Source organism: Notolepis coatsorum (assembly GCF_963971535.1).
Source record: "Notolepis coatsorum genome assembly, chromosome: 15".
In the NCBI taxonomy this organism is placed as follows: Eukaryota; Metazoa; Chordata; class Actinopteri; order Aulopiformes; family Paralepididae; genus Notolepis; species Notolepis coatsorum.
In genome coordinates, this window is record NC_140179.1 from 15,511,031 (window position 1) to 15,522,921 (window position 11,891).

The 11,891-nt window shown below is 42.4% G+C and overlaps 1 protein-coding gene across 1 annotated transcript in view; it reads right to left on the minus strand.

Annotated features, from left to right (window-relative positions):
- The window catches only part of tufm (Tu translation elongation factor, mitochondrial), a 41,809-nt gene extending 30,220 nt beyond the window's left edge, over positions 1 to 11,589 (minus strand). The window contains exons 1-2 of the mRNA XM_084330625.1: positions 11,517 to 11,589; positions 5,748 to 5,794 (exon numbers count right to left, since the gene is read on the minus strand). Of these exons, the coding sequence (XP_084186751.1) occupies positions 5,748 to 5,794; positions 11,517 to 11,553 (84 nt within the window). The 5' untranslated portion in view covers positions 11,554 to 11,589. The remainder of the gene's footprint in view (positions 1 to 5,747; positions 5,795 to 11,516) is intronic.
- Positions 11,590 to 11,891: the final 302 nt, after the last annotated feature.

The following is an 11,891-nucleotide window of genomic DNA, read 5'->3' on the forward strand; positions in this document are numbered from 1 at the left end:
TGTAAATACAAAGAGATAGAGAGGTAGCAAGGTAAGGCGGTTTGATTCAGTTTAAAATAGGCTAAAAATTATCAAATAGAACGGACAGTAAAAAAGTGTGATAAGATTGTTCAATAAAAAATATATAACAGAGCAGTGTATCGCTCTTAGTACTTTGAGTTTCTTTACAAAGTTCTAACATACAACAGAGCAGTCCGTCGCTCTAACATACAACAGAGCAGTCCATCGCTCTTAACACTTTGAGTTTCTTTACAAAGTACAGTTCTAAATTACCTTATACAGAACAACAGAGCAGTGCGTCGCTCACAACAACAGAGCATCGCTCTAACATCATAGAACCAACATATGAATTTGATTGGAAGTGTATGAAAGTAGGTAGGGTAATAATAGTGCAGGTAAGGTACAATTTGTCAGGATATCCCTGATGTTTCATTGAAATGCCTGAGCAAAAAGATCGTTTTTAAGCTGTCTTTTGAAGATGTCTAGCGAGTGTGGCTTCCCTGATGTTTTGGGGTAGTTTGTTCCACAGTTTTGGGGCATAGTTGGTAAAGGCTGCATTACCGATCCTCTTTTTGACTGTTTCTGGGAGCCTCTAGTCCAGTAGCTGATGATCGCAGTGTTCTTGCTGGCCTGTAATATATTAGAGTGTTGGCGATGTAGCTAGGTCCCTGTCCATTTAGAGCTTTGTATGTAAGGAGAAGGACCTTACAATTCTAAATGTTACAGGAAGTGTAAAGCAGCTAAGACTGGACTAATGTGCTCTCTCCTTTTGGTTCTAGTTAGCAGTCGGGCTGCAGAGTTTTGGATTAGCTGAAGCCTCTCTGTGGTTATCTTAGGGAGACCCGTGAAAAGTGCACTACAGTAGTCTAACCGGCTAGATACTGTATGAATGCATGAATTAGCTTCTCAGCATCGTTTTGATTAATAAATGGTTGTACTTTTGCTATATTTCTGAGATGGAAGAACGATGTGTCACTTTGTTAATGAGAATTAAAGTTCAGTTCTGAATCTATGATAACCCCGAGACTAGTGACCTCAGATTTGATCCAAGGGGTTAGTCCTCCCAGGTTCTTTATTAACTTTTATTTTTTTTGTTTTGGGGCCGATAATTAGAATTTCAGTTTTGTTCTCGTTTAGTTTCAGGAAGTTCTTACTCATCCATTTATTTATTGCCAGTAAGCAGTCTGTAATGGAGTTAATCGCTGTATCATTTGGTTCAGCAGATATGTACAGTTGTGTATCATCAGCATAGCTATGGAAACCTACATTATGTTCTCTGATGATATCACAGAGCGCTTTTTTGGCCCTTTTTTGGTGGACAAGCCACCGCAGACCGCACATGTGCACCGTGACTCGTGACTGGAGACTAGCTCTGCTAGCACACATAGCCTGCTGTGTACAGATGGTTTCAAACTGTATTTTAAATTAGAAAGCAAACAAAATAAGGGCGGTCAGGTGGCGTAACGGAGATTGCGTTAGTCACCAAACCCCGGAGCGGCTAGATTCGCCTGTTCGAATCCAGCTCACAGCTCCGGGGTTGTCACCAGCTTGGCTGGCCGTTCACACTAATACAATTGGCAGTATTAGAGGGTGGGAGAAGCTGGCGGGGTGGGTCCGGGTCGTTGTAAACAGCGACTCCTAAAGTTCGGTCGGGGGGCCTGCTAAGCGCGGATAGGACTTGAGTGGGATAGTGTGATCCTTCCACACGCTACGCCCTCTCAATGAGAATCTGCGCTGCCAGGTTAAAGGAAGCGGTTGATTGGCTGGACGTGTGTCGGAGGAAGCACGTGATACCCCCCACAGTCGGTCTGGGAGAGTGGAGGCTAAGTGCGCAGCGACCAGGAAGGGGATTGGGAATTGGCATAACGACTAACATTGGGATGGGAGAAAATCGGAGGAAAATGGAGGGGGGAAAAAGAATAAAAAAAAATAAAAAAAATAAAGCAAACAAAATAAATGGACAAGAGAAAAATAAATCTCAATTTGATCAGTATTGTCATTTGGACAAGCAAAGCCATTACTTTAAGTTGCAGGCAAGAAAGACAAGTCTGTCCACTGTCTCTGGTTTTAAAACTGCCCTGTTGCAGGTCACAAAAAGAAATATTATTTTTTATCGATTATTAAAATATATCGCGATAATTATCGTTATCGTTATATCGCCCAGCCCTAATTCTGCGCCATCGCTTAATGTGCTAGAGGGCGCTATTACGCCAGCGCTGTAAGTTTGTTCACTTGAGAGTGCTTAAAATATATCTTATATATTATAGCTATGGGTCTAATACACCCGTCGATTGTCAGTGAGTTGCTTCCAGTCAACATCCACGAAACAGATTGAACATCGGTACATTTCCGTTTTATACCGTTTTGAATATGAATATAGTTTGGGTGCTTCTGAGTAATTCCAGGAAAAGACGCGATAATAGCCCTTTAGTGGAATACACTAAACACGGTCATTTTTCGCCTGATTATCGAATCTTCCTGAAATCAACACTAGATCATCATTATTATCCTTCCTCATGCAAGAATGAAAAGAGCCCTGGACTGCAGGGCTCCCCCGCCACCTCCTCCCACCGAACTGCACACAGCCACACACACACAGAGACAGCTTCGATCGGGGTAGAAAGACATATCAGATCAACGCAAGATTTTATATATAGTGGTCTTACCTGGTATCTGATGTAATGCAAAAGAAATAATCCAATTATCTGATCGCCATTCCAAATAATGCTCGTGGAGATCCGTCCCACATTACCGAGCGTTACACATGGACTACCTCGCCTGAGCACCTAAACCCCGCCCGCACGGCTCGGATCGTCCCAGAAAAGAAACTACACCATTTCCAATGGGGTGCAATACCAGCTGGAAGGCGAGGCGGCGGTATTTGCCCTTTTGCAAGCTCAGACCCATTCCCAATGATATCAGGCTGGATGGATGAAAATGAATGGATATAGCTAATAAAAGAAATAACGATTAAAACCCGAGTTTTCTCATGATTGGCGCTGAACGGTTGGCGAGTTAACCCGACTTTTCTCGTGGCTGGCGTAGAATGAGTTAAAAGCAAAGTATACGGGGAGCTCCAGTAGCTCACCGCGTACCTCGGACGCTATTTCGGCGTCGGGGACAACCGTGCGCGTCACGGATCTGGGGTACACGAGTTCGACTCCCGGACTCGCCGTATTTTCTCAGAGTGTCTTTCCCCCGATCTATACCCCATTCAACCTGTTTCTGTCGGTCATGCTTGACCAGAAAAAGCGATAAACGCTAAAAGAACCAGCTGACTGGTCAGTTATATATATAAAAAAAAAAAAAAAAAAGCAAAGTATACAAAATAAGAATAGAGAGTAAGCCAAATACTTAGTACAGTAAGGCAGACATGAAGCAGGCAAGGCAATTAATACACAACAAGGGATATGCCTAAGAATTAGCAGGCAGGACACAGTTATGCTCAACAAGATAAGATATAAATATTAGCAACGAAGAACCATAGAAGTCCATTTTAGGTTTACAGACTAACAACATTTTCAAAGTAACTTACCTGATAATTATCTGAAGATGGTATTTCAGTGTTGTGTTCATTCATAGTTAAATATAATAGCGGTTGAGTACTTTATAATTTAGACTTTTTTATAGATTAGACTGGCATATTGCCCAGCCCTAATACAGGGCTGTGTGTTAACTTTTTTTGCACATAGCACTGGTGCTACAGAGGTTGATAGTTTTGTAGCACAGGCCAAAATCTTGTAGCACAAGTATAAAACGTGTTATATTTGTAACAGTCACAAATGTGCCTATTGTATTTGTGTTATTTAGTTGCAGTGCCATGTTTGGCTGTCATTTTCATGCTGACAAGTTGACGTCACACAGCCAGACACGTTACATGTAAGGAATTATGGGATTTGGTGTTGGATGTATGGACTCTACTAGGGGTGGGAATCACCAGTTTCATCACGATACGATATTGATTATTTGGACAACAATACGATATTTGCCGATATCTGCCACGATACGATATGCAGGTGCCTGCAATCGATACGAGACGATATCATAAGCCCATTTAACACAATCAGTAACATTTAGATCAACTCAAAAAGGTAACGAAAATATCATTTGAAAAAAAAATTAGCTCTTCCAGACATTTAAATGAAAAAACAATCTATTGTTTTTAATACAAATAGACCTCCTGTTCACTGTAAAGTGCCACGTTTTGATATATTGAGCTTTAAACTTCAAGTAATTTTTTTTGGAACTCACAAGTCACAACACGCAACCTAAAACCCCTTCCTCTCCCAAACCATTCCTGCAATTGTTTTATGTTGCATCATGGTGATCATGAATTCATTTTTTCCTTTTTCTTCTCTTTTTTTTTTTTTTTATATATATTTGAATATCAACATTATCTGTCCATCCTCAGTAATCCTCAGCTGAGTTTACTATAATATACTCCTGGCTTTGTCGTCTTTCCGGGCGCGCACACACACACACACACAGAGAACGGGGGTGTGTGTGTGCGTTTGGAGAGACGATGATGTCAGTCCCCACTTTCTGCTGTTCTCTCTATGGCTCTGCCTCTGATCAGGATTAGCTTGTTAGCTTACGCTAACGTAACGTTAATTTCGGGCGATGTGGGCATAAAGGAATGGCGACGATGCAAAGCATGTTAGATGCATTTGACCCGTTGTGAAAAAAAAAACACCACAGACTTATTTCGGGTTGCAAAATAGGCGCACTGCTGTGTAGCCCTGCTCTGCTTTAATGCCAGCAGACAGCACGGACTGGGCGGATATGACTCGCCGAGTTGCCACGGGATTTTCAAAATAAGAGTATCGATATGAACCGAACGTTGCTAGCTGCCGGAGCCATAGATATTATAGCTGGAGCTGCGCTTGGGGGCGGAAATGAGACCCGCCACAGGATTTTCAAAATAAGAGTATCGATATGAACCGAATGCCTATCGCACCAGTACTACTGAAGTAAATCCATTCATCGCACAGACCGATGTTTCTGTAGCACGTGCGACATATATCTCGCACTGTACAGCCCTGCCTAATATCACATTCACACTCCTACTGATTTGGATATATTCTACAAATGCAAACACACAGGCTGATCAAACCACATCAAAACAGAGTTATATGGTTCTTCGGTGCAAGGGTTCAACTATGTTAGCAAAAAAAACAACAATGGGAATCCAATAATCCATGCAGTACAACCATGACAGTGGAAATATAGAGACAAGACTACATCCAAACACAGTTAGACAAACCAGGCAGAAGTGGACAGACAGATCAAGCTTGTAGAGGCTAGTAGGTACAGTATGAGTACATATCTGGTTGCTTTTGTCTAGTTGTTCGTTAAAGAGGCACGCCAACTTTATGGGAAATGCGCTTCCCGTCTTCTCCAGAGTCTGACAAGATAGATAAAATGTTCTTCTCTCCGTGTTCAGTAGAAAGCTATCCGGCTGCAAGCTAGCCTAGTTTAGCACAAATTAATGGAATTTTTAGTGGTCTGGATATGCTTCCATTAATTTGTGCTAAGTTAGGCTAGCTGCTTGGCAGTGCTTGCAACATGATAGCTTTCTACTGAATGCACATATAGGAAATTGGTATCCATCTTCTTGTCTGAATCTTCATATAATGTTTGTGTGTGCCTTTAATCGGGCAGCTCTAGTCATTTCACAATCAGGTTAGCTTCATGTCGAGAATATACAGGCTTCACTGATGTTAACTGAAATACGTGCAGAAACTCACCAGTTTGAAGGAGCTGTGCAGGAGACTGGGCGGAGAGAGCTGAAGAGCTGAGCAGAAGGAACCAAGAGGTGAGACATTTGAGTAAAAGGACAGATGATGATGTCACAACAACCTCTCATTTTCACATCAACTGTATTCCTACATTCTAGAAAAGTCCAATCAATAGTCCAAAACCTACTCTAGCGAGGCCTTCAACCTTGAACTGGAGAGTCTGGACTGGTCAGATGAACTCAATGGTACACTGGTTGACGAAACATGGCTTGGTTTCAAAACCAAATTCTCAGCAATACTAAACGACATGGCCCCCCTAAGAACCACCAGGGTAAAAAATCGCGCTGAGCCGTGGATGCACTCCGAAATACTGGCCGCTATGAAAACCAGAGACAAAAAATGCTCTGAGTTTCGTAAAAGTCAGTCAAAGCTTACTAAAAGCACGAGCAGTGAACTCCAAGCCCACGTGACTGAACTCAAACTAGAAAGAAACAGACTAAGAAACGATGTAAACTCCATGATCAAAACTGCAAAAAAGAATTTCATCAATGACAAAACTGAGGAAAACAAAAACAAACCACGTGAACTTTGGAAATTACTCAATAATCAACTAGGATGCAGTAAAAAACTTAAAACCAGATTCTCAAACATAAACATAAAAACGGACAACACGCTCATCACAGACAAGCTGGATGTAGCCAATTACTTAAACATTTTCTTCACAAACATAGCCACAACACTGGTAAACAAACTACCCTCCCACTCAGGGCTTTATGGGGTAGAACACATAGTAGCTTACTACAAAAACCTAGGGGTCCGCAAGGACGACTTCAAGCTGGAAATGGTAACAACAGATGAGGTACTCAATAAACTGAGCGCCCTCCAACCTAACAAGGCCACTGGCCATGACAACATCCCCTCCAAATTCCTCAGAGACTCAGCAGCCGCCATCACACCAATCATCACACACATAATAAACCTCTCCATAAAACAGGGACACGTCCCCAAGGACTTCAAAATTGCGAGGGTGACCCCTCTGCACAAAAAGGGCAACAAATTAGACCCAGGCAACTACCGCCCTGTTTCTATTCTCACCTCCATCTCGAAAGTCATGGAAAAAATAGTCTACGAACAGGTCGAAAAGTACCTAGCGGAAAAAAATCTAATCTACGAATTCCAATCTGGCTTCAGAACATCCCACTCCACTGACACATGCCTTCTCTATTTGAATGACCACATCAAACAAGAGGTGGACGCAGGCAAATACTGCTGCATGGTCATGCTGGACCTACAAAAGGCCTTTGACACGGTCAATCACTCCATTCTGATTGACAAGCTAAAAGCAATTGGTTTTGATAGTCTATCAGTGAGCTGGATGCAATCCTACCTTGAGGCAGGGAACAAACTTAACTTTTTGACTTACCAGCCATTTGGCTGGTAGATTTTAAAAACTACCAGCCATCCAGATATTTTACAAGCCAAAAATTATAAATAGCTTTTTAGTATATCGCCATGTGTTATTATTACTATATAATACTCTCGTATGCTATTTTCAATTAATATCATAAACAACATAAGGAATATTAGCCTAATTTTGAGTGGACTGAAGGAATGAGTCGGCGTTAATAGTTTTAAATGCAAATAATTTATTGCTAATTTATTTACAATATGGAAGCAAAAGAATTAAAGAACATATTAAAACAACTTCAAACAAGATAAACAAATCCATACTTGCCACCTACAAGGCAACAAGGGATGTTAGCGGAGTCTGTAATGCATCCAGCCTTGTATGGAATAATAATATAATAATATATAATATCATGCATTGTTATGTAAACAATTCCACTGGGTAGGCTTTACAACCATAATTAGCTGAAAGTGAAAGCCGACACACCTATATGAACATGCTGGACTAACGTTATAAAAAAAACACAATAAACGTACTCGCACATCCAAGTCCCTGTATGGTCTTGATTTTTTCGCTATAGCGTGGGCGTTACGGAATAGTATCCGCATTTTAGCCAGAGTCGACTCTGACAGCTTGGTCAACAGTCGGAGCAGCCAGGAGCGGAGTAGACTGTGCTTTGTATACAACAGAGCAGTCCCTGTGACAGCGTGACGTCTCGTGGCTTTTGATGGCTTCCAGTTTCATCACCGACGTCCCGATGACAAATGAATTTCGTTTTCTTTTATCCGTTGCTTTGGCACGACATGGTATACAAAACTTTACCCCCCCCCCCCCCCCCTCAAATTTAAGCCATTCTCGCGGTTTCCCGGAATCAGATGTGTACCATTTCTGGTTAAATTTCCTAACTACACCGACGCTAGTAGCAGGTGCAGTGTTATCGGTGGTGCTGGTGGTAGCAACTGACTCGTCAACGTTAATGTTGTCGCCTGTTTTTCTTAATTTTGAGGGGGGACCCGGGGGAGCTACTCCGGGAATATGCCTCCACGTATTTGGTCAAATCAAATGCAAAATTAAATATCAGAGCACAATCAAAAACGCGATTGCAGGGGTTTTTTGTAGTAGGCTAAAGAACGGATGAAGACAGATCTCATGTGCGTCTCATGTTACAAACTTGATCTCGTGAGCAGAGCGCATCTCACACACACACACAGTTTCACTTTCGTTTCAACTCACCACGCCCGCATCCAATAGGGTCCAGCTGCAGCCCCGGAGATTGTTCCAGATTGGGCAACTTCCACCCGCTCCCACGACATTTCTCTCGCTCAGCTGGAGGCTACACCCTGCATCATATTAATGCCGACTCATGCAGTGGATTTAGTTGGCCGCCAGATGGCGCCCAGGCCTTAATTTATGACGGCCAAACATTATATCTACAAGCCTGTGGCGGTGGGCGTGTGACTATTTTGTACCCTGCCTTGAGGGGAGGGAACAGATGGTGGAGGTAAACGGTACCCTATCCCCCCCCCCTCACAGTGAGCTGTGGTGTTCCACAAGGAAGCATACTAGGACCGCTACTGTTCCTAATTTATGCAAATGACATGTCGTCAGCTTGTGACTGCAACTTGTTCCTGTTTGCGGACGACTCAGCCCTGCTGGTCTCTGACAAGAACAAGTTACAGGTTGAAAAAACCCTCAGCTCGGAACTAGGCAGAATCTGCATATGGCTCGCTGATAACAAACTATCATTACACATGGGCAAAACAGAGTCCATTCTCTTCGGTTCAAATAACAAACTCAGCAAGACCGACGGCTTCTCAGTTACAGTGGGTGACAATATTGTCACAAGGAAAGATGAAATTACCTACCTGGGTTCCATCCTAGAGGCTAATCTCTCCTGTGACAAAATGGCATCCAATGTAATAAAAAAAGTCAACCAACGAACTCGATTCTTGTACCGGATCTCCTCTCTGGTAAACAAGACCACCCTGAAGACTCTGGCAGGAGCACTCATTCAGGGGTACTACGACTATGCTTGCACCTCATGGTACCAAAGCACCTCAAAGGCGCTAAAAACAAAATTACAAACATCTCAAAACAAACTGGTCAGACTACTGCTTGACCTTACTCCTAGAACCCACCTCACCCCTGCCCACTTTGACAACCTAGGATGGCTTAGAGTAGACGACAGAGTACAACAACTTGCAATGGGCCTGGTCTACAAGATACACTACACGACCAAGGTACCCATGTACATGTCAAAATACTTCCCAAAGGTCAGTGAATACCACGATCACAACACCAGAGGGAGCTCCACAAATCATGTTAAACCCAGATTCGGCTCAAATAAGGGACTAAACACGTTTCGCAATTATGCCACATCAATGTGGAACGCCCTACCCAAAGCTGTAAAGGAATGTGGATCACTACCCACTTTCAAAACCTCTCTCAAGGGACACCTACGGGAGACTGCAATTCAACACTGGCCCCTGTAAATATCCTAACCCAACCCCCTCCAATGTACAGTCATTTACCTAGTATGGTTTTGTCAATAGTTCAATGTACAATTGTTTGTTTGTACAGTGTCTCCTCCCCCCCCCCCTCAATGTACAGTGTTACTTGTTTATACAGTGTGCCCCCCGCCCCCTCCCCCCCCCCCAACCACCTCCAATGTAAATTACCCAGTATGGTTGTCAATATCCCAATGTACCCAACCCCCCCCCCACCCAACCTCCTCCAATGTACAGTTTCTACGTCAAATGTATATACTCCCTTTTCTTGACTCCTTCTGTATCACAAACAGTACTGTATTTGCAAATCTGGTATGTCATAAATGTATAGATGTAGCAGTACTGACTATCTGTATGTCATGTATGTCATATATGTCTATATGAATTGAAAATGGGGGACCCTGATGGAAACAAGACAAACGTCTTTCTCAGGTCTGCATCCCCTTAACAATTGTATGTATTGAGCCGTACTGTATTGTACCCATTCTGCAATCTGTTAAATAAAGTTTTCATTCATTCATTCGTGAACAAGAAACCAGACAAACTACGACTTGGACCAATATGAACAATATTGTAGCTTATATCAACATTCAAAAACTAGGCCCTGAAATAACAACTGAGCAATTGTCAATTCTTGTATTCTTAACACCATGTTGGGAGGCAGTCAGGTAACGGTTGCTGGAAAGCTATTCAGTACCATGTCAGAGATCAGAATAAGATGCTCATCGCCTTTAAGCTGTGCGACAATCAAGCCGCTCTTCTCGTAACCACTGAAAGGGGTTAGCATCAGGGTGTAGCTCTCTTGATTATTTAGCCCTTCTCACACTATAGGGGCCAGGACCCCACATTGTGAAGTTCCCTGATATGAAAACGGGGCCTCTCAACATTCTTAATCAAACTAGATAGATCGGTATATATAATTAAAATAAATAAAATAAATAAAAATGAAATGCTCATCTGATTTATCATTCACCAGTTTACAAGAGCAGGTTGACTTTTGTCCCCCTACAAATAAGTAAAAGTTGTTCACCCTGCAGGCCTGCACTGTGCTGCTTGGCCCTAAAACACAAGGGACAACATGAATGGTCAGTTTGTGTACAGTGTAGTACACATCTTTTCATTTCATTATCGTTTATTTAACCAGGTTAGACCATTGAGAGATTAAAATATATTTTCCAAGAGCGACCTGGCCAAGAATGGCAGCAGTTTCATACAGTACATACACACACACACACACACACACACACGCACACATGTGTTCTGGTCTGCAAGACAGATCAATAACAGGAGAGTCAGACCCTGATGTAAACAAGACGAAAGTCTTTCTCTGGTCTGCATCCTCTTAACAATTGTATGTATTGAGCCGTACTGTACATGTACTGTACCATTCTGCAATCTGTTAATAAACTTTTCAATCAATCAATCAATCAATCAATCAATCAAACCCAATCAATTCAATCAATCAATCCCAGAATGGCTTTATAGATACATACAAATGACTAAGCAGCAGACATCTTGACAGGGAACACAAGACACATGTCTGGGTCACGTTAATGTTCTGACCTCGCCACGGAGTCATCAATCAAAAGAAGGTTAGGTTAGGAAGCAGCAATCTAATCCTAATAAAAGTGACATTGGACGGTTCACGGTTCTCCATCACAGTGTTGGTTAACGTCGCCCGGTAAACGTGACCTTGCGCCGGCAGCAGCAGCAGCTCTCCCGTGATGAAGCACCGTTTAGTCACATCATGTCTACAGCTGCACAGATAATACCACGTGTGTGCGACACAAACTAAGGTGCTACGTATTCATATAAAGAGAAAACGGCTATAATAATAATGTCTGCAGGTTGGATAATATTTACCGGTGAAACACGCACGGATCCCCATGATCGCGGCCATCTTGGACTGAGTGACAACTGAGAGCAGGCGCGTGGCTGTGGCGTCATCACAAAGCGACATTGATTGATTGATTGATTGATTGATTGAAAACTTTATTAACAGATTGCAGAATGGGTACAATACAGTACAGCTCAATACACACAATTGTTAAGGGGATGCAGACCAGAGAAAGACTTTCGTCTTGTTTACATCAGGGTCCCCCATTTTCAATTCATCAGGACATATATGACATACATGACATACAGATAGTCAGTACTGCTACATCTATACATTTATGACATATCAGATTTGCAAATACAGTACTGTTTGTGATACAGAAGGAGTCAAGAAAAGGGAGT